Source organism: Leptonychotes weddellii, chromosome 8, assembly GCF_054177405.1.
Source record: "Leptonychotes weddellii isolate Sample4059 chromosome 8, ASM5417740v2, whole genome shotgun sequence".
Classification (NCBI taxonomy): domain Eukaryota; kingdom Metazoa; phylum Chordata; class Mammalia; order Carnivora; family Phocidae; genus Leptonychotes; species Leptonychotes weddellii.
In genome coordinates, this window is record NC_138376.1 from 97,504,008 (window position 1) to 97,530,396 (window position 26,389).

The window sequence follows — 26,389 nt, forward strand, 5'->3', positions numbered from 1 at the left end:
AAAGAGTTTTCGAAAATGGCTGTACCAATATAAACTGGTATTTCCACAGCCAGTGAATGTTCTAGTTGTTTCACAATCTTGCCATCACCTGCTAATATCTTTTTCTACTTTCTTTTCATTTTAGGCAATCTAAAGAGTGGTATGTCATTGTGGTTCCACTTTGCATTTCTATGACCTCTAATGAAGTCAAGCTCCATTTTCATATGCTTATTGGTTATTTGCATGTATTTTCTAAAGTGCCTGTTAAAGCTTTTTGCCCATTTTTTCTACTATTTGCCTTTTTATGATTGATTTGTTGGAGTTCTTTTGTTTGCCTGTAGCTTTTATTAAAACCCATAAAACAACAAATCCCATATTTCCATCTCCAACAGAAACCTTATACCTGTGTACTCCTAACTCAAACAGAAATCTAATTCCTTATTCCTTACCTGTAGATATACCACAGGCTTCTCAAAATCATTGCCTAAACCTGAAGTCATACTCTCCTAAAACCTGTTGCTCCTTCTTTATTCCTTCCCTTAACTATCTATGATATCATCAACCTTGTAGGCCACAGAAAACCAAATCCCCTTCCTCTCCTTCATCTCTCATATGCAAACTACCTGTAAAATGTCTTGCTTCTTTCTTATCTTTCCCATCCTTATTCTTTCTACTACCAACCATAGTTCAAACCTCATTACATAACATACATGTCACCAATTAGTTTCACACTACTCCTTAAAATCAGAGCTATCTCTGTAATCCAATCAAGTTATTCCAAATGTAAGTTTTTTTCAGTAGCTTTCTACTAACAAAAGGATCAAGTCCAAAGCTCACTTTGATTGGGCCCTTATTGATATCTTGGGTCTCTCATAACATCTCTACACACAGTCTATATGGACACCAAACAACTAGAATTCCACAAATTTACCTTGCTATTTTATATTATTACATCCCCATATAATGTCTTTCCTTCCTCACTGACCTGGTAAGTACCTAATCATCTTTAAAATCTAAATTCCTAAATTTCCTCCTATAAGTGATTTCCTAAGCAAATTATTCCTTTTATTTATCCCATCGCAATATATGATTACATTTTAACACATTTTACACATCATTTTTATTGTATTTTTCATTTGTCTTCCTCACCAGACAGGAAGCTTCCTGAGAACAGTTCTCTGAGGTACTTACGCTCTGTCACTATGGCCTAGTATAGTGCTCAACACAAACAAGGTACTTAGATGCTTAATGAAGAAAATAAATCATCAGGTTGCCAAATGGAATGCCATCTCTAATATGTGAGTTATAAAATGGTATCAGAAGCAGATGGAGAACAGGTCATCTAAAAAGGATTACAATATGATCTCCCTTCCACTTTAAATTGTTTCACCTTCAAAAGGACATTTTTGTTAAAGTGTCTCAACAGAGCACTTGTAACTGTGTAAGTATCTAAAAATATTACACATTGGAATGCAATCTCCTAAACAGATATACTTTAAGAACTTGGGAACAGTATTTCAAAACTTCTTCATTAAGGTGATTTTGAATACAATATGGAGGAGACCAAGATGTTCCTTAAATCTCATCTAAAAAAACTAAATAAAATGTAATTCATATTAGATACAGTATGACCTAATGCACTGTGATACATGGTAGAGGGTTTAACAAAAAAGAATGGTAGTGAGTGAGGTGCTTGCTGTCTTTGAAAATAATATCCAAGAATAAGACCTTAATGCTATTTTCCCAAGAAAAAAGGGGCCCTAACTTGCTATCATGTGGCTTTCAACTGCCATAACTGTATTCTCACTATCAAACTCCTTACGTTCTTAACAGTTAACCCTCTTTCTTTCCTACTGGAAGGGCACTAACTATTATATATCAAGGCCAACAAACTGCTTAGTTTATCAGAAAACAGTCTCTTGTATTTTAATACTCATGGATGGAGAGGCAATTTTTTTTTTTAAGTTTAATTCTGAAGTGTTCCAAGATTATTTTTAAAAAAATAGAAAAAATAATATAACAAATACCCATTCCTCATTTTTAGTAAATGTTAACATTTTTCTCATATTTCCTTCAGCTCATTCTTTTTTTTTATTTTTTAAAGATTTTATTCATTTATTTATTTGAAAAACAGAGAGAGCCTGAATGGTGGGGGAGGGGCAAAAGGAGAGGGAGAGAGAGACTCTCAAGCAGACTCTGTGCTGAGCATGGAGCCCAATGCAGGGCTCGATCCCAAGAGCCTAAGATCATGACTTGATCTGAAATCAAGAGTCAGACGCTTAATCGACTGAGCCACCCAGACACCCCCAGCTCACTTTTTATTTTCCAACATTCACAAAAGTAGAGAGAATAGTATAGAGAATTTTCATCTGAGAGCTTGAAAATTATCAACATTTTTGAAAACTTGTTTCATCTAATCACCATCTCACAACACATACAACCCACTTCTGCTTCCCCTGAGTATTTTAAAGAAAATTTACAGGAAAGCTTTCAAGTGTCTGAACACAAAAGCTGAGATCTTGGACCACTGGCAATCTAAGTAAGAAGCCCTCTGACACACTCCCTAAAAGACATTAAGAACACCTTAACTATAACAAGTTCTTTGAACCCAGAAGTTACTTAACCTAGAGGTGGAGCTTGGCACTCTGGAACTTAGTAAAATTTGTTCTTAGAATCTCTCATCAATATTCAACTTGGACATTCATCCGTCCATGTAACAGCTTTCAGAATTATTTCTAACAACTACTGGGGTTATTCCTAACAGGGTTAAGATTTCAAGGATTCTATCCAGAAGTAAATTCTTTTAGGTTCTTATCAATTCATTCCTTAGACTTATGGGAAAAGAGGACCAGGGAAAGAGGCTCTACTTACTGTAGTTTAGGCTACAGATCTAGGCATTGTCTCCCCATTCTGGAATAAAAATGACTAGAAATCAAAAAGAAAATATGCAGGATAAGTAGAAGGATGCAAAGTGCTCACATGCATGGAAGTAAGCAGACCAGTGTTTACTTAGAACAGAACATGCCCGGGGCGCCTGTGTGTCTCAGTCAGTTAAGCTTCAGACTCTTGGTTTCGGCTCAGGTCATGATCTCATGATCTCATGATCTCATGGACTGTGGGACTGAGTCCTAGGTTGGGAGCAGGGAGTCTGCTTGAAAGATTCTATCCCTCTGCCCATCCCCCCACTCCCTCGCTCTTTCTCTTTCTTTCTCCTCCTCTCTCTCAAAAAAACCCAGACACATCCATGCTCCTTTCCTCCCCCTCCAAAATGTCACTATTTGCCTGTGGCTATAGTTATTGATATTAATCTGTAAGTAAAGAGTAATAAGGGGCGCCTGGGTGGCTCAGTCGTTGAGCATCTGCCTTCGGCTCAGGTCATGATCCCAGGGTCCTGGGATCGAGCCCCGCATTGGGTTCCCTGCTGGGTGGAAGCCTGCTTCTCCCTCTCCCACTCCCCCTGCTTGTGTTTCCTCTCTCATTGTGTCTCTCTCTGTCAAATAAATAAATAAAATCTTAAAAAAAAAAAAGTAATAAAAGCACAAGGGACCCATTTATGGACCCTGAGTAATATGCATAGTATACTCATGGGTCAAGGTGATAAACAGACCTAATAAGCAACCCAAGCAAAGTAGTCAAATGCTACCAGTTGCAAAATAAAATATCTAAGTACTTAAAATCACCTTTAATATCTTTACCTTGCCAATTTTATACTCCTTTTCCAAAACTCATGTAATATGCTTACCTGTATAGCATTCTCCCATCCCACCGCCAGTCCTATCAGATTAGGAAATGATATAATTAAGATGATAGATTCTATGGTATTAACTGGTTTTAAGGTATCTAAAGCCTCTTGAAGATCTTGAAAGCTAGAAGGAATGCTTACCAAACATAATTCTGTAACATTACAGGACATTTTCAGTTAACTCAAGAGACATTGCAAGATTTTTAAAATAAATTTCAAAATGAACAAAACAATCCAATTATAACACAGAAATGTATAATGACACACAATAAATGCAGAAGAAATTTATATTATAGATGTTCCCACTCCCTGTATTAGTGCAATAAAAGGTACTTTATTGGTACTACATAAAATTATTGGGCAGAGAGGAAAATTACAGGATACTGTAAAACTGAAGAAAATGAGGCAATCTCTAAATGTTGACAATTATTACCACATGCTATTGGCATTGCTGTAAACAATGATTCATTTGAAATAAATAATTTTCCTGCAAATATTACTGCATGTTATTCCCCATATCTACCTTATTTCTTTACCTTGTATAGCCCCAGTTCTCAAAACTTAAGCCCGATTCAAAGGCATAGTTCCCTGCTTTGCCGAAGGAGAGTAAAAGTTCTGTCTATGGAAAGAAAGTGCCTCTATAATTATGGTCATTAGTTATCTAGCATCACTAGAATATGAACTATTCTGGTCAAATAAACTAATAACCCTTTAACTGAAAGCAAAACTGTTCTGGACAAGGACAAATCCTTTCGTTGAAAGCATTCTTGATCTCAAGTACATAGAACTATAATGTTAAATATTTCAATTAATTTCAAGATATTTCAATTTATTTTTAGGTATTTCACATTCCTAATCATATACCTCAAATGTACACCCATAGAAGTACAAATCTATGTACCTATTTTCAAAAGGATTGAAAAAATTTAAAATAAGGTGGCTTCTCATGATGAGCATGAAATTGAAGGGGAAGTAAAGTAAAAAAGGTAGAAAATTTAGGTATATGGGAAGTGGGAGTGGGGAGAAAAACTTAAAAAATAAAATGTTATTACTAAGTATGAAGTGGTTATGAAAAAACACAAGGATTTTGGAGGTTTCCTAGATTATCACCCATATGTAAATATCAAGTTGCCTCAAGATCTCTTGAGCTGGCAAAAGAAGCCTACACTAAAAATCTCAGGAGTTATTGAGAATGACAAGCAATGGGGCTTGAAACAAATTTAACATAACCAATATCTTGACAACAAGATGTATTTATGTTCATAAGCTTCAGCCATGTGAATAATTTTCTCATCCCCAACTGATGAGGGATAGAAGCAGAAAAATGTTCATCTTTAGCCCAGAAAGTTGACCTATAGCCTTCATAGTTGTGACAAGGATCAAATCTGCACTGGTTGCTACATTCTTACAGGGTCTCAGGACTGCCTGTATCTCTCACTGATGGTTAATACTGAACTGAATGACAAACACCAGAGAAATCTTGCAACAGTAGTTTCATGACTACCAGTGGAAATTCGAAGAAAACATTTATGATCTAATATGCCCACTCCGCATGTCTCCTCCCTCTTGAGCACTAAGCATATAACCACCAACTTCATACAGCAAAAGTGTAGCTCTTTCTGCCCAAGGGTCCTGAGACTGTGCTAGTTAAATAAACTAAGTTGCACCATACAAGGCTCAAGAATTCTTTCTTGACCATTATGCTCCACCACCATGCAAATCAACCACTGTTCTTTTTCACTCCCCTTTCACCATCCCTAGACCCAAGTTCAGGAGTCAAAGTCCATGGGAAAAATACCAAAATATACCAAAATGTACCATTCAAAATGAGTTGTGATGGGAACAGCCATCTTCCAGTAATTTGCCAAAATGATCAACACAAAGGGAAAAAGGACAGACACCCACTGTTATGTTCTCTAGCCTTTTAGAAAACATGGAGTTGTTCCTTTGGCCACATACATGCAAATCTATAAGAAAGGTGATACTGTAAACATCAAGGGGATGGGAACTGTTCAAAAAGGAAAGCCCCCACAGATGTTACCATGGCAAAACTGGAAGAGTTGACAGTATTACCCAGAATGCTGTTGGCATTGCTGTAAACAAATAAGGGCAAGATTCTTGCCAAGAGAACTCATGAATTGAGCATATTAAGCATTCGAAGAGCCAAAATAGCTTCTTGAAGCATGTGAAGGAAAATGATCAGAAAAAGAAGGAAGCCAAAGAGAAAGGTATTTGGGTTCAACTGAAGCATCAGCCTGCTCCACCCAGAAAAGCACATTTTGTAAGAACCAATGGACAGGAACCCGAGCTGTTGGAACCTATTCCCTATGAATTCATGGCATGATAAGTGTAAAAAAATTCTAAGCAGAAACACAACAAAAATCAGGCAATATTCCAGGTCTCCTGGAGAGTAACCAAAAGAAAACATAAATTCAGGTTTGCTTTTCTTTGTAGTACCTTGTGGCCAAAATACTGGCAGAGGGAGCCGCCCTTAAAATACTCATATATTTTCAGAGTATCATTTCTCCAAAAGATTATGTTACTGCTCATCTATTAGCATAAAAATTGTATAGATCCACTCCCCTCCATGAAACAAATCTAGGAAAAAAAAAATAAGGTCCACATTTCCTTTTTACAATTAAAGGTTACCTTTTGTCAAATTTTAAAACAAAATGCTCTCAAAGTTCTCACTCTTTTTCTCCAAATAAATACATATTTATTTTTAAATAAATTATCAATTTATAAAAACCTTTAAAACTTTAGACATTATTTCATGTAACTCCATAGCTAGAACCATGAGCCTTCTGAACGGACAAGAACATTTTTGTACCTAGGCTATCTGATTAAATCAAAGTATTTATGAGATGGTTATAATTATACACTATTGTTCATATGCTACTTCCATAAAGTATAATAATACTTTTTTATTTCCTGATTTGAAATTCAGGCTGTATTACAGTTGGCCAGAATGAAAATAAATGAAGATATTAAAAATGAAGAAAGCTATTGCCTGAGTCACCTAACACATACTAAAAAAGTTAGGTTTCAGAATGTGGGTGTGTTTTTTCTTAACCTAGGTAAGGGATACACAGGTATTTTCTGTTGTTGTTCTTTAAATCCTTCTTATGCATTTTTCACTATATGTATGTATGGTACATTTCTCAATGAACTTTTTTTTTAAACTGAAGGATATAGTTCCAAACTTTGGGGGCTGTCTCTGCCTTTACCAGTAATCTCTCTCAATCTTCTAAATGGCCAATTTCAAAACTAGTTTCTTAAATACTCTATTTCTTTACATAGAAGATATTAAATAAAAAACACACAGCCGTAAAGATACTAAACAAAGAACACAGTGGCCACATAGTCTGGCAGGTCTGACAACTGTTAAAGGTCCTTATTAAAGGTAGTGATATTTCTTAAAAATCAGTGTACAACCAGAAACTAGATAATAGAGAATTAGACATGAAGCTCCTGCCTCCAGTATATTAAAAAATTCTTAAGGGCAGGACTGCATCTTATTCACAGCCTTTAGCACACAGTGTCACACTTAATATTTGTGGAACTAAATGACCCCTAATGTGGTTATTACTGTGTAGGGACTACAGTACCTACCCATCATTTTCTAAACTAAATGTAAGATCTCTATTTGCAAAATAGGAAAAATTATTTCACTGTTGGGTTTCAATGAAATGCAAGTCCAGGATATGTAGCTACAAATGTGCAAGGGTATGATTTTCTTTTCATGTTTACAAAATGGGTTTGCATACAACACAATCTCTACTGTTTCATTAATAAAAATATTAATACTTTTTAAGAAATGAAGTAATAAATAATAAGACATCACCCTATCTATAATATGTATAGTTGGCAATAGATATTTTACAAGGATCTGCTTAGTAATATTCTTTGTTCTTTAATATAAGATTTCTCTCACAAGAAGAATCTTAGGTCAGGTCTAGCCTGTTATATTCTCTAACTTTCTCTGGATGAGAGGCAATTTACCCAGTGGTAGATACCGAGGTTAATACCTAGTAACTGTTAGTGGCAAACTTAAAGAGGAAACCTGAGATTTGACCTACTTTGCCTCACCTTCTCTTCTTCACCTTCCAAAGGAGGATACTGGTTTTGAGCCAAAAACAAGTAATTCAGTGTGTAGCTTTGTGTACTAGGCAACAAAGTGAAACTATCTGCCCTGGAACTGCTGCTATTTTGGATTTTCTTAGTTTTGTTCTCCCTTCTTTCTGTCTGTGTGTCTGTCTCTCTAAGAGGCTTATGTGGTAAAAGCAACCTGGGGCTGCCTTTATCCTGTCCCATTTGAAGAAGATCAAATAGTAGGGCTCAGGGTTCCTTAGGCCTGCTTCTAGTCTAGGGAAAATGCGCTCTCAAGATCACTTATCAGGTCAGTTCACAAAACTGAAAGGTGTATATACAGTCAGAGCCAAAGGCAATACATCCAAGCTTTTGCCTGGATATTCTCTATGCATGTTGTGCCCCTGGAGATGTCAGATACAGAATAGAAACTCAGTGGAAAATTCAACTGAGGTCCTGATCTTTTCCATATTTACCATGACTTCAACATTAAAAAAAAGTGCCAAAAAAAACTTGGTAAGGACTTTGATGGCTATTTTCAAAAATTAAATTTGCCTGTTTTCCACAATATTCTGTTTAGGGAAAAGAAAAAGCTAAGCTAGAAAATAAGGAATAAGGCTTTCAAAATCATTAGCATTTTTAATCATTATTATTTCAATCATTATTATATCTTCTCTCTTGTAAGGAGACTATTCTGTCCTCATATATTACCTCTCCAATATCCAACAACACAAGGGCAATTAGTATAGATGCCATCAGATCTATTATCTGCGTATCTTTAAATCATTACAAAATGAAATATACATATAACTAATATTTTTGCCTCGTTAGACATCTTTGATATGCTTATTTTTCTAAGTAAATTTTATAACAAATACTTCACGTATCCTTATAGTAATTCCATTTTTTCTCTCCTTTCCCATTCCTATCCCCCTTCCACTACTAACTCTCCCTTCTTTTCTCTCCTCTCTTCATGTTCCCTTGTCTGTGCCACAGAAGAGTACCACAAAAACTCGAGGGCACTGCTTAAGCCTCCTAGGTTTGCTGACCTCAAGTTTAGAAGTCCAATTCTAGAAATTTGGTAATCACCTATTATGTATACTTTCATCCCAATTCTAAATTCAAAGACCAAATTAGACAAGAGTTCAGTGCTAAGGAGATGACAAAGTTATTAGCCACTAATAAACTACTATAGTATCTGAAAGTACATGTGAACAAACGGGGCTGAGATTCAGGTTCTATGTAAGCATGAGGTTAAACAATCAGCATTTTGGATTGTTCCAGAATGACAAGGCAATGAAAAAGTTCTGAGGAATTTACAATTTTATAAACTTTCTTCAGGACAAAACATATGTTTAAAATTTGTCATGCAGGATGCTTTGCTGTCCTGCCACACTCACATCAGCTGAATGAGCTCTTAGCCAAGCCACTGGAAAAGGGAAAGAGAAGAGAGCCCTACGGACATCTGAGATCACATGTGTTACTCTCTCCAATTTTTGTTAAAATTCTGCAAAGGTTTTCAAACAGTTCCCCTCCTTGCATAGGTAATAAGCTAGCTTTTCTTTTAAAAGCCATACATAACCCGTATGCCAGAATTACTAAATCCAGAAAATTAACACAGATGCATACTTACTAAGAAAACAATTAGCCTGAGGCAGGTGGAAAACAACAAAAAAGTCAGAAATATTCTAGACTGTCACTACATCAGTTGTTTTTCAAGTTTTGATTTCGTTTTAGCTTGTCATTATGTAACCTACCTTTCAAGCTTCATTTACATGCCACCATACACACCCCTCTTCCTCATATAGCCAAAATGAACTTTTTAGTTTCTCAAATCCTTCAGGTTTTTGCTCTTCATTCAACACTTCTACATATGTGATCCCTCACCTATTACACTTATCTCTTCCTCAGAGTAACTCCACATCATCTCCTTTAATACCTTAGACTGCATAAAATACTCTGTCTGCTTGCACAGTATTTTTATTAAGCCTCATGTAATAATTTTTTTAACAGAACATCCCCACTGCATTTTGGAAAGTAAGAAAGTTTTTACAATGCCTAGAAGACTGCCCGACAAATAATATAAATCAATAATAATCTGGCTACAAGTATTAAGAATTCATAATGCCTTAAGAGGCTTAAGACTCTGTCCACAAACCAACTCTCCACCTACCCTATTCCTTACTCCTATTACTCACCCAGTTGCAACTCCATAGCTCTCTGCAAGCTGGTTTGTCTTCCCGGAATGGAACCGACTATTATCTACTTCTCTTTCAGGTCAGGCAATAAGATGTCAGGAAAAGATCAACTGACTTATTACTCCTCCCACTCCCAGGAGATTTCATAATTATGTCTTTCGCTGTTGTTTCCTCCAATAGAATGCCAGGTCTTCACAGAAGGGATCTTCTGTTATACTTGCCAATGTCCAGTTTATCTCTATACCTACAGCACCTAGAGCAACAGCTGATAAACAGGAGGTTCTCAAAAGTGAGGAAAGGAAAGGAGGGGGGGATGGGGTCGATATAGATTGTTTTCCTCAAGGAACTTATCAGCCCTTTCAACAAGTAATTTAATTAATCTGTGGTTTTAAACCCGTATATTTGTGACGTGTGTGTGTGTGTGTGTGGCATTAAGAGGATTATCGAGGCTCAAAAGAATTTCAGGAAGTAAAGAACCCATACCAAAAATGATTTGGACATTTTGTTGTTGTTGAAAAGTCGATTGCACGAAACAAATAGTATAAGTTTTAATTAAGCGAAGTAATAGTGAGAAGGACAAATTCAGAAGTCCTAGGAAACCCCACCTACCCAGCACAAGGGCCTGGAAAGTATTTAGAATTTAAATTAGTGCGTTGAAGTCATGCCTCCCTATTCTAAAAACATAGTAATCCTGGCGGTTCGCCACATTCCTTACAAAAGTTTTACTCTTTTCCCGCCGCCTTCATTCACCTCGCAAAGTCCGCCCGCGGCACGGCACTGCTTCGCGGCGCTCGGCACTGCGTCCCCACACCCAGCAGAGGGCAGTGGGCCTCCGCGATGGCCTCACACGGAACGCGCAGCTGAGCCCGGGCGGGTCTCCGCTTGGAATTCGTGTGGAGAAGCGCTGAAGTCTATTACACAGCGACAAGCTAGAGTCCTCGCTCATATGACACTTAAAGTACAGTCCCTACGGCCACTCAGGCCCGCAGACCTCAAGCCCGGCAGCGTCCCCTTCCGCTCCCCCCAGACCTTCTTCCGCTTTCCGCTCCCTTCTTCCGCTTTCCGCTCCCTTCTTCCGCTCCCCCTGGGCTCTCTTCCTCTTGCCCGGGCCTCCCTTTCGTTCCGCCCGTGCGTTCCCCCGTCTCGGGTCCTCGTCCCTTTTCCCGGCCTCTTTACGTCGCCCGCATCTCCTCTTCTCCCGGCGCCCTTTTCCGTTCTCCAGCGGGCACGCCTGATTCCGGAAATCCTGCGCCGTCGCCAAGCGCCCCGATTCTCCCGCGCTGTGGCGGGCCTGTGCGGGCCTTCCCTTGGGTCGTGAGCGAACCCGGGATGAATGGACCTGCTTCGCGTTAAGGGCGTTAAGGACTGGCTGGTCCAGCGAAGCTTGTAGACTCCATTTATTTTTCAGGCTCCCTCTGTACGTGGGAAGAGTGGAGGGAGAAGAAAGCCAGGTTAGGGAATTTTGAAAGAGAAGGGGAGAGGAAGGTACCAAAAGCTGTTACTTCTTGAACATCTTTTCTGCGTTATTGAACGGGGAAAGTATTTGTCTTTTTTTTTTTTTTCTAACGAGTACTCAACATATGCCCTGCGTGTGATAACGATTTTTATAAAGCTTAGCAGGCTTAGAATTCTGTGCCAATAGCTATCCTATGGAGCCAACAGGACTCTCTTCGGAAGACAGCTGAAAAGGAATGCCATTTTCCACTAGGATTGGGATCGCTTTGTCAAAAAGGAGGAACAGAAGGTAGATCTTAGTAAATAAGGGAATAGTCTGGTGGGAGGAACAGAAAGTGCCGAGAAGGGGAGATGATAAGCAAGTTTTAGGCTATGGAGATGTGGATAGTAGGGAAGAATTGGGAACCAAGTTTGGACCGATGAGAAGTCCAAATATTGAAAGTATTTAATTCCAATTTAATATGAAATGAGCAGCCATTACACTGTTGAGCAGGAAATTCACTTGATTAAATGATTTGGGAGAATTAGTTTGTAGAGTGGGGGTAACTAGATGTATTGTTTATGCCATAAATTTGTATATGGTTATATGGTACTGCACAAGTTCTGTGTATTGGTGTATGGGACTGTGGCTTTCCAAGGTTGGCAGCTGTGGCTAAGAGGTTTGGCCTTTAACATTTTTGTGTAGATTCCCTGATGGTATGTATCTTTTTTTTCCCCCATCCCCCCACCTCCCTCCCCTCTAGAACCCTCAGTTTGTTTCTCAGAGTCTATAGTCTCATGGTTTTCTTAAGTTCAAACAGTGTGTGTTTACGGTTGATACTATCTCATGCCTTATCTTTCTGCCAAGCATTTAGTTACTTGCTAGTTCTCAGAATTTACCAACAAGTTGAGGAGATACAATGTTTTGTTTTGTTTTAAAGATTTTTATTTATTTTTTGACAGAGAGAGACACAGCGAGAGAGGGAACACAAGCTGGGGGAGTGGGAGAGGGAGAAGCACGCTTCCCGCTGAGCAGGGAGCCCGATGCGGGGCTCTCGATCCCAGGACCCTGGGATCATGACCTGAGCCACCCAGGCGGCCCTCATCTTCTTTAAATCAGGAAACATAACACAATCCAGTCATAATAGCTGTTGCTTAACAGCTGAAGGACTACCACTAGAAAAGGGAATGACAATCATTCATGTACTCCAGCCTTATTTTCACAAAGCCCTTACTGTAACTACAGGAGTCCAATACCCCAGTTCCATGTGCTTCTTCATGTGTTCTAAGCTCGTTTGCATATCCAGACCTTAATGGGTCTGCTCTCTGGCTCTACCCTCTTCTGTACATCTAATCTCTTTCATTCCTTCAACATGTACCTCAGATCTATTTTTTCCACAAAGCTTTCATCACTTGCCCTAGTAATACATTATCTCTTAATATATCAGAATCTCATGGTCTTTTATTCTTTATTTTTATTTTTTTAAATTTTATTTATTCGTTTGACAGAGAGAGACACAGCTAGAGAGGGAACACAAGCAGGGGGAGTGGGAGAGGGAGAAGCAGGCTTCCCGCGGAGCAGGGACCCTGATGCAGGGCTCGATCCCAGGACCCTGGGATCATGACCTGAGCCGAAGGCAGACGCTTAACGATGGAGCCACCCAGGCGCCCCGGAGATACAATGTTTTAAAAGTTTTTAGAATACACACACTATCAAAAGAGGTCCAAAGCACCTTAGGGATTTGGAGGAGGGAAAAGAGGTTGGCAACTAGTGAAAACTCAAGGAAGGTGGCCCCAAAAGAGGGCATTTATGCATTTTCAGTACTATGACTAATATGCTAACAGATAAAACAGCATTTCTTTTTTATAATTGTGCTTAAGTAGTGCCTTTTTACCCATAGCTATGCGAGTGTAATAGGAGAGAATGGGAATTTGCAATGAGGTGTCCGGTGTCAGGTAGTGTAACGGAACCAACATGAGTTCTCTCTATGGTGAATCAGAAACTGCACAGGTTGACAAAGAAAACTTTTATTTACAGCAAATGAGATCGTGGGGAATGGCTTCCAAAACCGTGACTCCCTGAGAGCGGCTGAATGAATTCCTTTTGTTTAGGGTTAGAAGGAATATTTAGATACGGAAGCCTTGTCATCCTATGTACAGGCAGGCATAAGGTCATGCATAGCCTAAGGAAACATGCCTATGTATACATTATGTGTTATGCAGAGGAGGCTGAGGCTCCTCCTTGGGTGGAGATTTTAGTATTATAAGGAGGTAAAGATCATTGTAGGTCATTCTAGAGGTCACTCCATGGTCCATCTGTGTAGGCACAAGTCAGATTTAGCTTAGATGGTCTGGGGGGTCTGGGCAGGTGGATGGCAGGAGGTCTTGTCTGGGAAGTCCCCATCCCCTGGGGAGTAGTGTTGGGTTTCCTTTGCCTGAGTCAAAAAGAAAGCTGGAAAGAAGAGCTTAGGGAAAAATATAAGACAAAAGTAAGTAAGTATGAGCAAGTGGGCAGTAAAGGCCAGGTTTTGGGGCCAAGCCCATATATTGGAACCTATTTTGAGGTTAAACTACAAAAAAAGAAGTTAAAGTTTAGTGAGTACAAGCAGGTGGGAGCTGGGAGGGCTGAGACCAAAATATCTGGTACTTGCTTCCCATATCCTGTAGGAAGAGGGAAAGTTTTTCTATTTCAAAACCTAGTCTTTCTCATTTCTTTTCTAGTAGCATTCTGATTACTCATCTGTATGTATAGCATTTCAGTGTACTTGCACATACAACCTAGTGTCAAAATACCTTTTACTATAATAATGGTTGTGCCAAACCACAAACTAAAAGGTAGTGCACTGTAATATTAGCAGGTCGTACCTAGTTATTTTTTAACTGCTGGCTCAATAAACAAATATTGGATGACAATTTCTTTAAACATTTGCTTTTTCATAAAATACATATCCAGGTATTCTCCACCTCCTTCACTTGACTGTTAAACTGCTTTCTTCCTTTTACTCCATATCATGTTATAGTGAAAACTTTTCAATACAGATATCACCCACTATCTAAAAGTTACCATTAGAGGCACCTGGGTGGCTCAGTCGTTAAGCATCTGCCTTCGGCTCAGGTCATGATCCGAGGGTCCTGGGATCGAGCCCCGCATTGGGCTCCCTTCTCCGTGGGAAGCCTGCTTCTCCCGCTCCCACTCCCCCTGCTTGTGTTCCCTCTCTCACTGTGTCTCTGTCAAATAAATAAATAAAATCTTTAAAAAAAATAATAGAAGTTACCATTAAACCTTTCATAAGCCAAAATGGCATAAAGCAAAGAAGAAATTACTATTAATTTATGGGAAATTTTTTGAGCAACCCCAGACCCAAAAAGTAACCTCTCTTGGGCTTTTTTGATACCTAGAATACATCTTATTAACAGATGCACAAAATAAATTGAGATAAAGCACATGATGAGGGATAGGAGCAGAAAAATGTTCACCTTTAGCCCAGAAGGTTGACCTATAGTCTGCATAGTTCTCATAAGGATCAAATACAGGATCCTTACTGGTTGCTACATTCTTAAAAGGCCTCATGACTGCCTGAACATCTCACTGATAGTTTGTTCATAGCGATTTTCATCCAAGGGATGCCTCTGGTCCCTTTAACACTAGGAACCTCTGACATATCCTGCGTGGGATGCCACCTGGTAATTGGGGGCGGGGGGCTTTCTTGGTAAAGCACCTTCTTCTCTCAGTCCCCAAGGTCTCTCTCTTGGGATGCCTTTTAACCTGCTGGAAAAAATTCAGATTGCTAGATTGAAGGAAAAATAAGACTCATCTTCTATAGCACTGTATGACCTCAATACTCCTTAGGAGACAAGGAACAATGGCCTATTAAGCTTCAGTATGATCTATCAGTTAGATTTCTTCTACAGGAAACAGGGCAAATGGACTGAGGTACTCTGCAGGCATTCATGACCCTAAATCAGGATCCCGACCTATGGGCCTCTTGCAGAATGTGTTTGGCCACTACCAAGCTACTAAACCCCCTTCCAACATTGGATGATGATTATCTAAATAGGCTCCTCCTCCTCTTAATAGACCCAGGTTGCCAAAGGAATCACAGGCCATCCCTAATGAAGGGGATGCTGACTTTCTCACTGTTCCTTCTCCTAATAGACCCAGGTAACTCTTATTGTATGTGGGGGCTTCTCCCTCATTCATTTCCCAGGTTAATGGCTATGATAATTGGAGTCAGTTGTCTGTGGTTAGGCTACCTCAGGACAGGGACCTTAAGGAATATTCCCAAGCAGCTGTTGAAACTCCTCTGGTTTCAGGGAAGTTCCCTGTCTCTTCTGGTCTGACATGGAATGCCTATTTTCACCTTTTGTTGGTGGGGAAAAAAACAAACTTATCTGTTCATCTGTCTGAGCTGATAAGCTTTAGGATGATGAGTCCTCTTTATCCTCCCTGTGGCCTTTCATCCACTTGCAGCCTTGCTGGCCACACCTCACCTCTTCTGCCTCGGGTTCCTCCTCCTGTTTCTGCACCACCATGGATGGGCATGGCCTGTATTAACCGCTCTATTAACCGCTCCTAGACCATCCTCAGTGCCTCTAGCACCATCAGCTCCTACTCTTCTACCCTCACTATCAAGGAGTGAGAAGCACCCCTCCTTAGACTTAAACTGACCACTTCAGATTTCCCCATCAATGCCCCAGGTAAAAATTGACAGTGGGGAATAAATTAATTGAATTTTGGCAGATACAGGTGCAACATATTCTATATTAAAGCTAATTTGAGTTTGTTGGTTTCATTAAGATGGACATATCTTTGGAGTTGTCAACATTAAGTATAAAACGTTCATCAAGGTTTACTAAAGTTCAAATAGGCTTGTGTTATCTCTTGCAATTTGTCAACAAAATATGACGTAAAATGGTGGTTAATTTTGTCTGTCTCAAAATTTTCACGGGTAATTGTTAAAATAGCTTTCAAAATCTTCAGTGGCCTGAAACTTGGCAGTTTTACTTGGATTTTGGGTTGGATTGAACTCACTGGCTGTCTGACTCTTCCAAATGAGATAAGATACTGAAACATTGATTATTGAACATAAGGTTTATCTGTTTTTGGCTTCTTATTGAAGAGAAACTGAGGCTACTTGGGTCTGTTGGTAAACATGCTTTATGCTTTATTAAAAGATTATACTATGGAAAAACATGTTTTTAGAAATTATTAAATGTATTTATAAATTTGCCAATCTAAAGAATTCTGGCATTATTTTCAGTTCACAATTGGTTACTACTTAATTTTCACTGGAGACTAAGGATTCTAAGAGTTAAAATTCTGGTAAATGCAATTAAGACTGATGGAAATAAGGAAAGCACTCTGTATGTAGGACAGTAGGAGATACATAAGAAAGATATAAGAAATTACAATATATTTTGTTGAAAGAAAAAGAAAGTAATTTTGTCCTAGAATGAGACTGGTTGTTTGGAAAGAAAGGGCTTAGGACAAAATCTGAATGCAAAAGAAAGTTGTAGAAAGTTTGTGAAGGAAAGCTTAGAAAAGAATTTTATGTATGGTCAGGACTAAGGTTGAAATGAATGGATTTTAAAAGTACACTGGTATAAGATTGAGATTCTGCTTTTCTCTCTCTGTTAAAAAGTCAAAAGTTTTTCTTGGATTATTGGTCTGCTCTTCATAAGAAAATGTAAACAAAATTTGGGGGTTTTTTTTTTCTCTTTTCTTTCTGCCCAGCAAACCAAAGCTTCTGTATTTTGTTTTTGTCAGGCCTTTGATTACTTAAGAAAGTTAAAACTTCTCAATGTTAAAGGAGCTAAGTTTTACTAACAACTATATAACTTCCTGTAGAATTCCTTATTGCCATCTTGGTTAAATACTAATATTAAATTTATAATGATCTGTAATTCTATTTAGGCATGTGCTTTAAAACTTTCTGACGTTTTTAACGAATTTCCTGAGATTTAAATGGCAAATGAAGTCTTTGTGACTAATTAGGCTTGTTTATTTGGTATGTAAAGTTACTTGGAAAGCACTGTCAAACCAGTGATGATATCCCTTGGGTTATATTGTATGGGTAAATGCTATAACTATTCAAGAAAATATATGAAATTTTTGAAGTTTTAATATGTCCTAATATAAGGTCATCACTTAATATTCTGATTATTGAAGTGTTATGTATCGTAGAAATAACTGGATTTCCTGTCAGCTACATTATAATGAACTCTCATATCAGATCTTTAACCATGTCCACTTCCAAGGTTTTTTGTCATTTATACTTATTGTTCTGATGCTCTTACAAAATGAATTTTGTCTTCAAGGAGATTCATGCAAAGGACTTTTTATTGACAAATACAGGTGTTTGATATCTTTAAGCTCATAAAACTGAACTGGATAAAAATTTCCAGAACTAATGGGAAAGCTGCATTTAAGCTAAACAAAAATTAATAACATGGGACTAAATGAATTGAGAAAGATGATTATAGTTTTTATGACTCTTGTTTGAAACATTGCTGGTTCTCTAATGTATGTTCTTTCAGATTAAGGAAGTTTTCTCTTAAGATATCTGTGACTTATGCAAATATGATAAAATATTCCTTTGCAAACAAATCGAAACATCTAACCTTTCTCCCTACCTGAACCCTCCAGAATTCAGAAACTCTCAGTAGGTTTCCATGGCAATTATAATTATTTGCATAATTTTGATGAGAACCTATTCTCCTTGTAACAGGACATCATTTGGAAACATTGGTTATATTACTTTGACTGGAATGTCATATTTGAGAGGGACATGCATTGACTCAGATATGACCAGAGAGCTTTAAGGAATTAGGGTTGACTTTATGGAACCAATAGAGCCCCCTTGGAAATGTTAGCCTGATACCTTGCTTACAGAGTTCCCAGCAGCCTTACCAGGTGAGTAAAGAATGTCACTTCCTGGCAAGTGCAGGAACCTCAGGATATTTGGGGGACCTGGAAAAGAGGAATACACCCAAATCTACTGGTATTGCAGACAAGTCTAATGACAAGTATTTGGCTTGGCTCTGGCCTTGAGAGGCTATTGAAAGTTCAGTCAATACAAATTTCCAGCAAAGCAGATTTTAAAGGATCTATATGATCAACCACTATTCTTGCTGACCTTATGTAAATAATTAGGCCAAGTTTGTTAAAACTGGACTTGTTTTACAGACAAATTAGTCTTGATTTGGCTATCTTTGGAAATAACGGTAAATTTAGAAAGAAAAATTATTTTTCAATAATGTATTCTTATGAATGTTAGATTCTAGTTTTGATTAATTGTCATAAATGTTTGCCTAAGCTAGACAACTTGAGGTAAACTTCAGAGAGATTGCCATAATAACTCATATATAGACAATCTTCCTGCTTGTTACTCTGTGGAGATAATAAAAGGAACCCCATGGACATGATTATTTAAACAGCTGGACAGGGGCTCCTGGGTGGCTCAGTTGGTTAAGCGTCTGCCTTCGGCTCAGGTCATGATCCCAGGATCCTGGGATCGAGCCCCGCATCGGGCTCCCTGCTCCGTGGGAAGCCTGCTTCTCCCTCTCCCAGTCCCCCTGCTTGTGGTCCCTATCCCTCTGTGTCTCTCTCTGTCAAATAAATAAATAAAATCTTTAAAAAAAAAAGTTTTAAACAGCTGAACAATGAGATGGGCTCCCCAACAATTGTGTAACTCAGCTGTCACCTTGATCAATTCTATGTGGCTGGAATAAAAAGTTGCTCCTTAAAATCCAGAACATACCCCACTCCATGGGGTTAACTATGGACTTACGGAAATAATAGTTGGCCCCACCCTCCTTATAATTGGATTGGATAATACACTTGGGGATGCCCTTTTCTCCTGGGACAAATCATCTCCCACTTGCCTGTGATTCCTTGTAATTAAGATATTAAGATTAGACATCACACAAAGAAGGCTTCTTAATGGTTTTATCCCTTAGCCATATTTGTCCTGGGAGTCAGTGTCTATCGATGTAAAATTACAAGTAGAGGCTTTAGCCAAGCATACAGTGGCCACCTTTAACCAAACCCAAAATGAAGTCACCCACAAATTCGAAAAGTGGCCCTCCAAAACCTAATGACCCTTGATATCCTAACTGCAAGTCAAAGAAAAAATTATTATGCTAATATTGAGACTATGTTGTGTATAAATCCCAGATGACTGCTAATGTATCCAAAGTTTTAGCACACATGCACACCACATCTAAATGGTAACTCTTTTTACATCAGAAATGTAATGTTTTATTTAGTGTTACAACTTTGGTCTTTCTGATTCACACAGAAGAAACTCAACCAAGAAGAAATTCTTCTTCAGTTTTAACCATTATTTTAAGATTTGCCTACCGGGATGATAACTTTTTAAATTTTATAGTAAGCTCCCATTCAATAGAATTAGACTGTCACCTGAGAAATTTAGTTGAGAGTTGACTACTCACTCAATGAACATTCTGTTTGCATAAAGCATTTGCTCTAGTATGGAAACGGTAGGGTCAATATTTTATCTATAAAGACATGTTGGGAATCAATCTTTAAGTTTTAAACTGTAGCTGTCAACAAGTTAATTATTTCAGAATTACCTGTTGAGCAATCAACTACTAAAGCGAAGCCTTATTTCAATATGATTTTAGGGTCTTTCAGGTCCTAAGAGGCCCTGTCCTGGGCACTGAGAATTCAATGGTGAACAAAGATATGATTGCAGTTGTCTAGGAGGAGGGCATGACAAACTGAAGCAAATAGTCAAAATATGATTACTGTGGAGAAAGAAGAAATAGAGAGGGATTTTTTCCCCGTACATTTTAGTTTATTTTAATTGTCAGTAAATAGATGAACATGAAGGTTAGGATGACAAAACAAATAATTTTCCTTTCAACATCTACCTGAATTCCCAATGAATAAACTACACACAAAGTTTTACTTAATGATTTATAAACATAAGAAAAGTAACTGTTTACTGAGCACCTACTATATACCAAAGTGACGTACATGAACTCTAATTGGTGACAGGACCAAAGTAGGCAATTGCTGTTTTTCATACAAACTTGAGTTTCAGCCTTCACTCCCCCACCCCCAATCACCTTGCCACCTCGGAGTCTCCACTGTATGGAAATCATCTCAGCACATCTCAAGGGAGGTGTCACTGATTTCATTTTATAGATGAGGAAACTGAGATTAGGTGGTTAAATAAATTGCCAAAGGCCTCACAGCTTCTAAATGCAAAAGTTAAAACTCGAACTCAAATCCTGTGGGTTATCTTCTTTACAGTGCTTCAATAATTATGTTTCTCTTTTGTATCTATACTGAATACTGAGCTATATTTAAAAAAAAAAAAAAAACTTCCTCCATTTGGTTTCTTATACCATTTTTAGAGCTTCTTCTACCTCATTTTTTTTCTTTACTCAGATTTATGTCTGAGTGAAAAAGAAGAAAGGGTATTTTAAGACAGCCAGCAAACATTTCTGACTGCGTGGCTACACAGTCAGGCTGATGTAGAGGTGAGGAGTGAGAGAGCAGAGTGTTCAAAACTGATATTCCCAGTGTTAGGTTCAGTATTCTTAATTCCTGTTTTATATTCCCTGTGCAGGTCCCGGGCCAGTTGGTCCTCAAATTCCTTTCTTCGTCTGGCTCTGTTTTGCAGACGAATGAACTCCACTGCCAGTTGGTGCATTGCCAGCGTGGGACAGCGGAGAGAAACTGAAGTCTGAGAGGAAGTGGCTAGACGTGCTCTGCTCCATCTCCCTGATGGCGGCGCCTTGACTGGCAGCAGTTGTGTTTCTTAATGGCACTCCAGCTCTGGAAAGGTGACCTGGCCCCTGTGCTCTGACAGTGCTGCCTCTGCCTTTTGTCCCTTCAGGCTGAGATGGGGGAACTAGTGGTTGGCCATTGTTGCTAGCCTCTGGATGGCCTGGCTGTCCTGTTGGGCTTCTTAGTTTTTCATCTCCTGTGTGACCATTCCCCCGCAATAAAGTCCTGCTGTTTTAAAAATTCAGGTGGTTTTTCATATGCTATCATTTTTATGTGGGACATTAAAAAAAAACAAATGAATAAACAAAGAAAAAGCAGAAACAGACTCATAAATACAGAGAACCAGCTGATGGTGGGCAAAGGGGAAGGGGAGGATGGGCAAAACGGGTGAAGGGGAGGGGGAGATATAGACTTCCAGTTATGGAATGAGTAAGGCAAGGGGCTAAATGCACAGCATAGTCCATGGTACTATAATATAGTCCATGGTATTGTAATAGTATTGTATGGTAACTGACGGTAGCTACTACACTTGGGGTGAGCGTAGCATAACAGAGAGAGTTGTTGAATCACTATGCTGTACACCCGAAACTGATGAAACATTGTGTGTCAACTCTATTTCAATTTAAAAAAATAAATAAATAATTCAGGTAGTTTTTGTTTTCCTGATTGGATCTTGACATTTACCCAAAACACTTTATACTTCATTATAAAGATCTGTGCACTTGTGATTATATATTTAATAAATATACTTCAGGCACTTGTGAGTGTATATTTAATAAATGTCTCCTTAGCCAAACTCTATGTTTCATGAGGGCAGAGACCATGCCTGTCTCCTTCACCCCTGTATTACAGTAATTGCCAGGTGAGAGGTATTTAATACTTATTTGTGGGATGAATGAATGGATGAATAAGATGAGTCGTAAAGTTTTTCTTTCCTCAAAGCTCCTGTCACCTCCTCACTTCTTATTCTTGCCCTGAAATAACAAGGTAAAATAACAACAAAACAAGCTAGTTCTTCTGTACTTACTGACACATCCTCATGTCATTCAGGAAAAGTCAACTCACCCACAAAAATCAAGTAACATCTGCCCAAATGATTAAAATAAAAGTGGAACACTTTTAAGTACCAAAGAACAAAAGAAAAACTTTGTGAAACCAACTTGAGAAGCCGATAGTGGGGAGTTAAACCTGATGTGGCTTTATAGAACCAGAGAAAACCAAGTGAGCACTAAACCAGCTTTATTTTAACTGGAAACTTGTTCTTTTCTGTCATCTTTTTCTGCCAAATGGTTTGAATTTGAGTGAATCATACCAATGACTCAAATGTTTTGGAAGGCATTACTATTTATCAAAGTCAGTAGGAGAGAAGGGAGAATTTATTTTGAGATTTCAGAAATCTTAAAAGATGTATTAATTTGTAAGAGTGCAAAGTCATGTGTGCACTCTCTAGAAGTCACAATTTGGACAGCTCCCGTAGATTTTTCAGATCTGTTTTCATGGAAGCAGAGCCAGCTGTGTATCTTCCTGACTTTTATGGACTACCTTCTAGCCTTCTTTCTTTTCCTTCTTTATGAGGACAGCAAGAGGGCCACATGGCAAGGGTGGGGAGGGGGAAGGAGAGAGTTATGAGTTCAGTCTTTTGCTTGCCATGGTTTTGAGAAAATAACTCAATTCCTGCAAAAAGAAAGTGGAAGAAAGTGATACTTCAATACTTGAAGGAGGCCAAAATCATTTAGCCAGCACCAAAAAACAATGAGCTGAAAATGATCTCTTTGTGTAACAAAATTGCCCAATATTAAATATTTTTCTGGAATCCAAATTCTCTTATGTAATGTGTCTTAAATGCTACTCTGGAGTGTTCTTATGATCAGCTTAAGGGACAGAGAACTTCCAGCTCTTCTAATTTAAATACAAAATTAAAATAGGTGCACTACATATAGCCCAGAGAATAGCATACCCACAGCATGGCATATACAAACAGCCTTGGTATATAGCCACAGTGGATCCATTTAAAACAGGAGGCATGAGGCAATGGAAGAATGGCAAAACAAATATTTAATATTTTGTTGTTTAAGTTCCATTTTTAAAGAATTTCCACTACATTTTATCATAAAACTCAAACAGACAAACATGAACGGGTTTAAAGAAAGTTTCAGTCATATAATAATTGCTGGCTCTGCTTTAACTTCCAAAGTAATCAAACAACTTTTGAATATCTAGAGCATAGTAGGCAATGGCAATTCAACTTTTTTGGCTGGTATATATATACCACACAAAGAAGGGGTTTAAAAAATAAGTATCTTTCAGATTAAGACATGGTAAATATGTTACAGGAAAAATTCTCACCAGTGGGTTCATTAAGCTACATGACAGCAACAATCGAAGATGTTGGCATCTTTGTGATCCCTTTTATCTTGAAGATTTCCCACAGAGTGGTTGTAAGGATTAGGTGGAATAAGGTATGTAAAAATTGCCTTGTGAACTAGAAGTGTCTTCCCAGGTATTATAAAAGATTAACTTGGGCCCTGAGCTGTGAGTGGGGAGCAGGCCACACATTGTTCTCCAGAAAGGGGACCTCTTGAACTCTAGGACTTGGAATCATTTCAACTATTTAATCTCTGTGTTTCTTAACCCATCTGATTGTAACACGTATCTTAGTCATGTGGCTCTGGAGAGGGAAGAGGGAATTTGTGCAACACATATGGGTGAGAGGTAGCAGCAGAGCAGTGGAAAAGAGGGGGGAGAACCAAGATTTCATTTTTAAATGTTGGCTTATATTTATCCCCTGACCCACTAAGCAGCGGGGTGTTCCCTCATCTGAGGTTGTGCAGTATTTTGTCCATCCCTCTCCTCAAGGGTGTGTGATATCCTTTTTTTTAAAAAAAGATTTTATTTTTAAGTAATCTCTCCACCCAGCATGGGGCTCAAATTCACCACCCTGAGATCAAAAGTCACCTGCTCTACCGACTGATCCAGCCAGGTACCCCAGGGTCATGTATTATCCTGATGGCTATTTCTCCCAACAGAACTGGGCATCTTGAGGACCGAATAAATATTTGTCACACGAATAAAAAAGCTGTTTCAAAATTCCCTAGTTTCCAGACTAACCAACTTTGAGGCCCACAGTCAAAATGAAGAGCATTTAGTAATTTCACAAACTCTTGATTACACATTTTGTTTTCTTCTAAAAAGTCACTATGCTAGATATAGGCAAAAACATGATTTACTTGTACAGTCCTTAGCCTTGAGGAACTACAAATGTAGTAAAGGAAGTAGATTTATAATTACAAATTATCCCAAGGTAGGAAATCATAGAACACTTAAAATTGGGGTATCCTGTGAGTCTGAGTCTTAAAGGGAAGTAGTATATTACTAGGCTAAAGAGTGGAGAAAAAGGCATTTCAGATAAGGAAGGGGACATGCAAAGACATGGAAGGATCCAGTAGTATGGTTCATGCAGAGAATTGGAAATGAAGCTCTACAGCTGAAGTAGGGAAAATTTCAGGACCCCTCAATGCCTACTGAGCTGCCTGCATGTCTCTATCATTCTTGACTGCAGTTGTTGAGGATTTTAGAGGGTGGTAGATTGGATCACTGACCTTCTTTATTTCTCCCTGTACCCACCTCTTTGCTATTTGCTTAAAAAACTTATTCAAAAGCAATGCCTTTCCCAGCTCCTTTACTTTGGCCAATGTGGTAAGAGTAGATGTAAACCAGGCAGGAGCTTGAAATGCCCTTGAGAAGGAGGGGTTTGCCTTTTTGAATTTTTGCTCTTCTATTCTACTATGGTGAGAGCTTCCTGTGTGTAGCTGCTGCCTCTTTTGCCTGGACTTCAAAATGAACACACAGCAGAGCCACGCCATCTGACCAAGGATCCAGGAGTGCAATAAGTACTGATTGCTGTATGCCATTGAGATCTTGTGGTTCTTCTTATGCAGTGTTGTTGCAGTAGTGAACTGACCCCGAGCATGTAACACCTCTTTTTGCAGCCTAATTTCAGAATCAATTGAGAGAGAAGAAGGGCAGGAGAGAAAGTGGGCGAGAGACAGGGAGTGAGAGAGGGAAGGGGGTAGGGAAAGAGCAAAGGGGGCAGACAGAGAGCAAATATCTCCTTTATTATGAAAATCCTACCTTGGAGGATGAGGCTTAGGGGTATTTGAACACTGACTTACTGATACAGACCCTAGAATCACACGGTTCTCCTGATCCAGCTACAGCACATTTTGCACACAGAGGCTGAGCCTTTTTCTTGAAACTCTGCCAGGCCAAGAAAAGCAGAATGGCTGTATTTGGCAGACAGATCCCAAAGGCAGAAGGATGGGAAGGGTGAAATATCCATATCCAGAGCCCACTCTCAGGTTTACCCATAAGATCATTTATATCTATAAAAGTGCCTAGTTAATGCCACTTCTCAGGGTTATATGAGAGTTAAATTAAAAAAATAAATGAAGCTCAATAAAGTGCCTGATTTAGACTGCTCAACAAACTTACTTGCTCACATTCTTTCCCTACCCTCTCTTGCCTTTTTTTGTCTTTGTTTATCTATTTTTTTCCTCTTCCTTTTGATTTTCTTCCTGTCCCTCCATCTTTCCAATTCAACTCTAAATTAATGATACTGTATACTCTGTCGTATTTTACCAACTACATGTTCCTTAATATACAAACTTCATGTATAAAAAAAACATGTATTTCCTTCTATAAACATAGATCAAATTAAATTAAATTCCTTTCAAAAATTGGTTTGGATATTCAATTGATCTTTATGGGGTCATTTGGTCTTAACTATAAAAACTTCCATCTCCTCAGTATGTTACTGTCAAATTTCTTATAGGTTTTCTATTTTTCACTTGTGGTTAGGTTTTATAAAGAACACACTTATACTAATTTAATATGTGCCTGAGTTTATCATGCTTTCAATTTCAAATCTTTTCAGATTACATACTGGAGCAATATGGAGGTCACTAAACAACCCTGTTGTGTCTCCATTTTCAATGTTCATCTTTTTTTTTTTTTTTTGGTGGAATTTAAACATTGATGTTGAGGAACTTACACCAAAGAAAAATGAAAAAGCTCAGCATTGGACCTAGGTGATGTAGTTAGTGGCAGGCAGACAGGCAGGCAGGAGGGGAGAAAAGAAAGGAAAGGAAAGGAAAGGAAAGGAAAGGAAAGGAAAGGAAAGGAAAGGAA

At 38.5% G+C, this 26,389-nt stretch overlaps 1 protein-coding gene and 1 long non-coding RNA gene across 6 annotated transcripts in view; one reads left to right on the forward strand and one right to left on the reverse strand.

Moving 5' to 3' along the window:
• ECHDC1 (ethylmalonyl-CoA decarboxylase 1) overlaps positions 1-10,954 on the reverse strand; it is a 55,441-nt gene extending 44,487 nt beyond the window's left edge. The window contains exon 1 of one of the 2 annotated variants that reach the window (XM_006730290.3): positions 10,759-10,954. In XM_006730290.3, the coding sequence (XP_006730353.1) occupies positions 10,759-10,954 (196 nt within the window). Of the gene's footprint in view, positions 1-10,008; positions 10,285-10,758 lie in introns of those variants that run through there. The other variant, XM_031024796.2, reaches the window with a different exon arrangement.
• Positions 10,955-11,217: 263 nt separating this feature from the next.
• Positions 11,218-26,389, forward strand: part of LOC115939892 (uncharacterized) — a 73,297-nt gene continuing 58,125 nt past the window's right edge. For all 4 annotated transcript variants that reach the window (XR_014147937.1, XR_014147938.1, XR_014147936.1 and 1 more), the window contains exons 1-2: positions 11,218-11,459; positions 21,042-23,661. This is a non-coding gene — a long non-coding RNA (uncharacterized LOC115939892). The remainder of the gene's footprint in view (positions 11,460-21,041; positions 23,662-26,389) is intronic.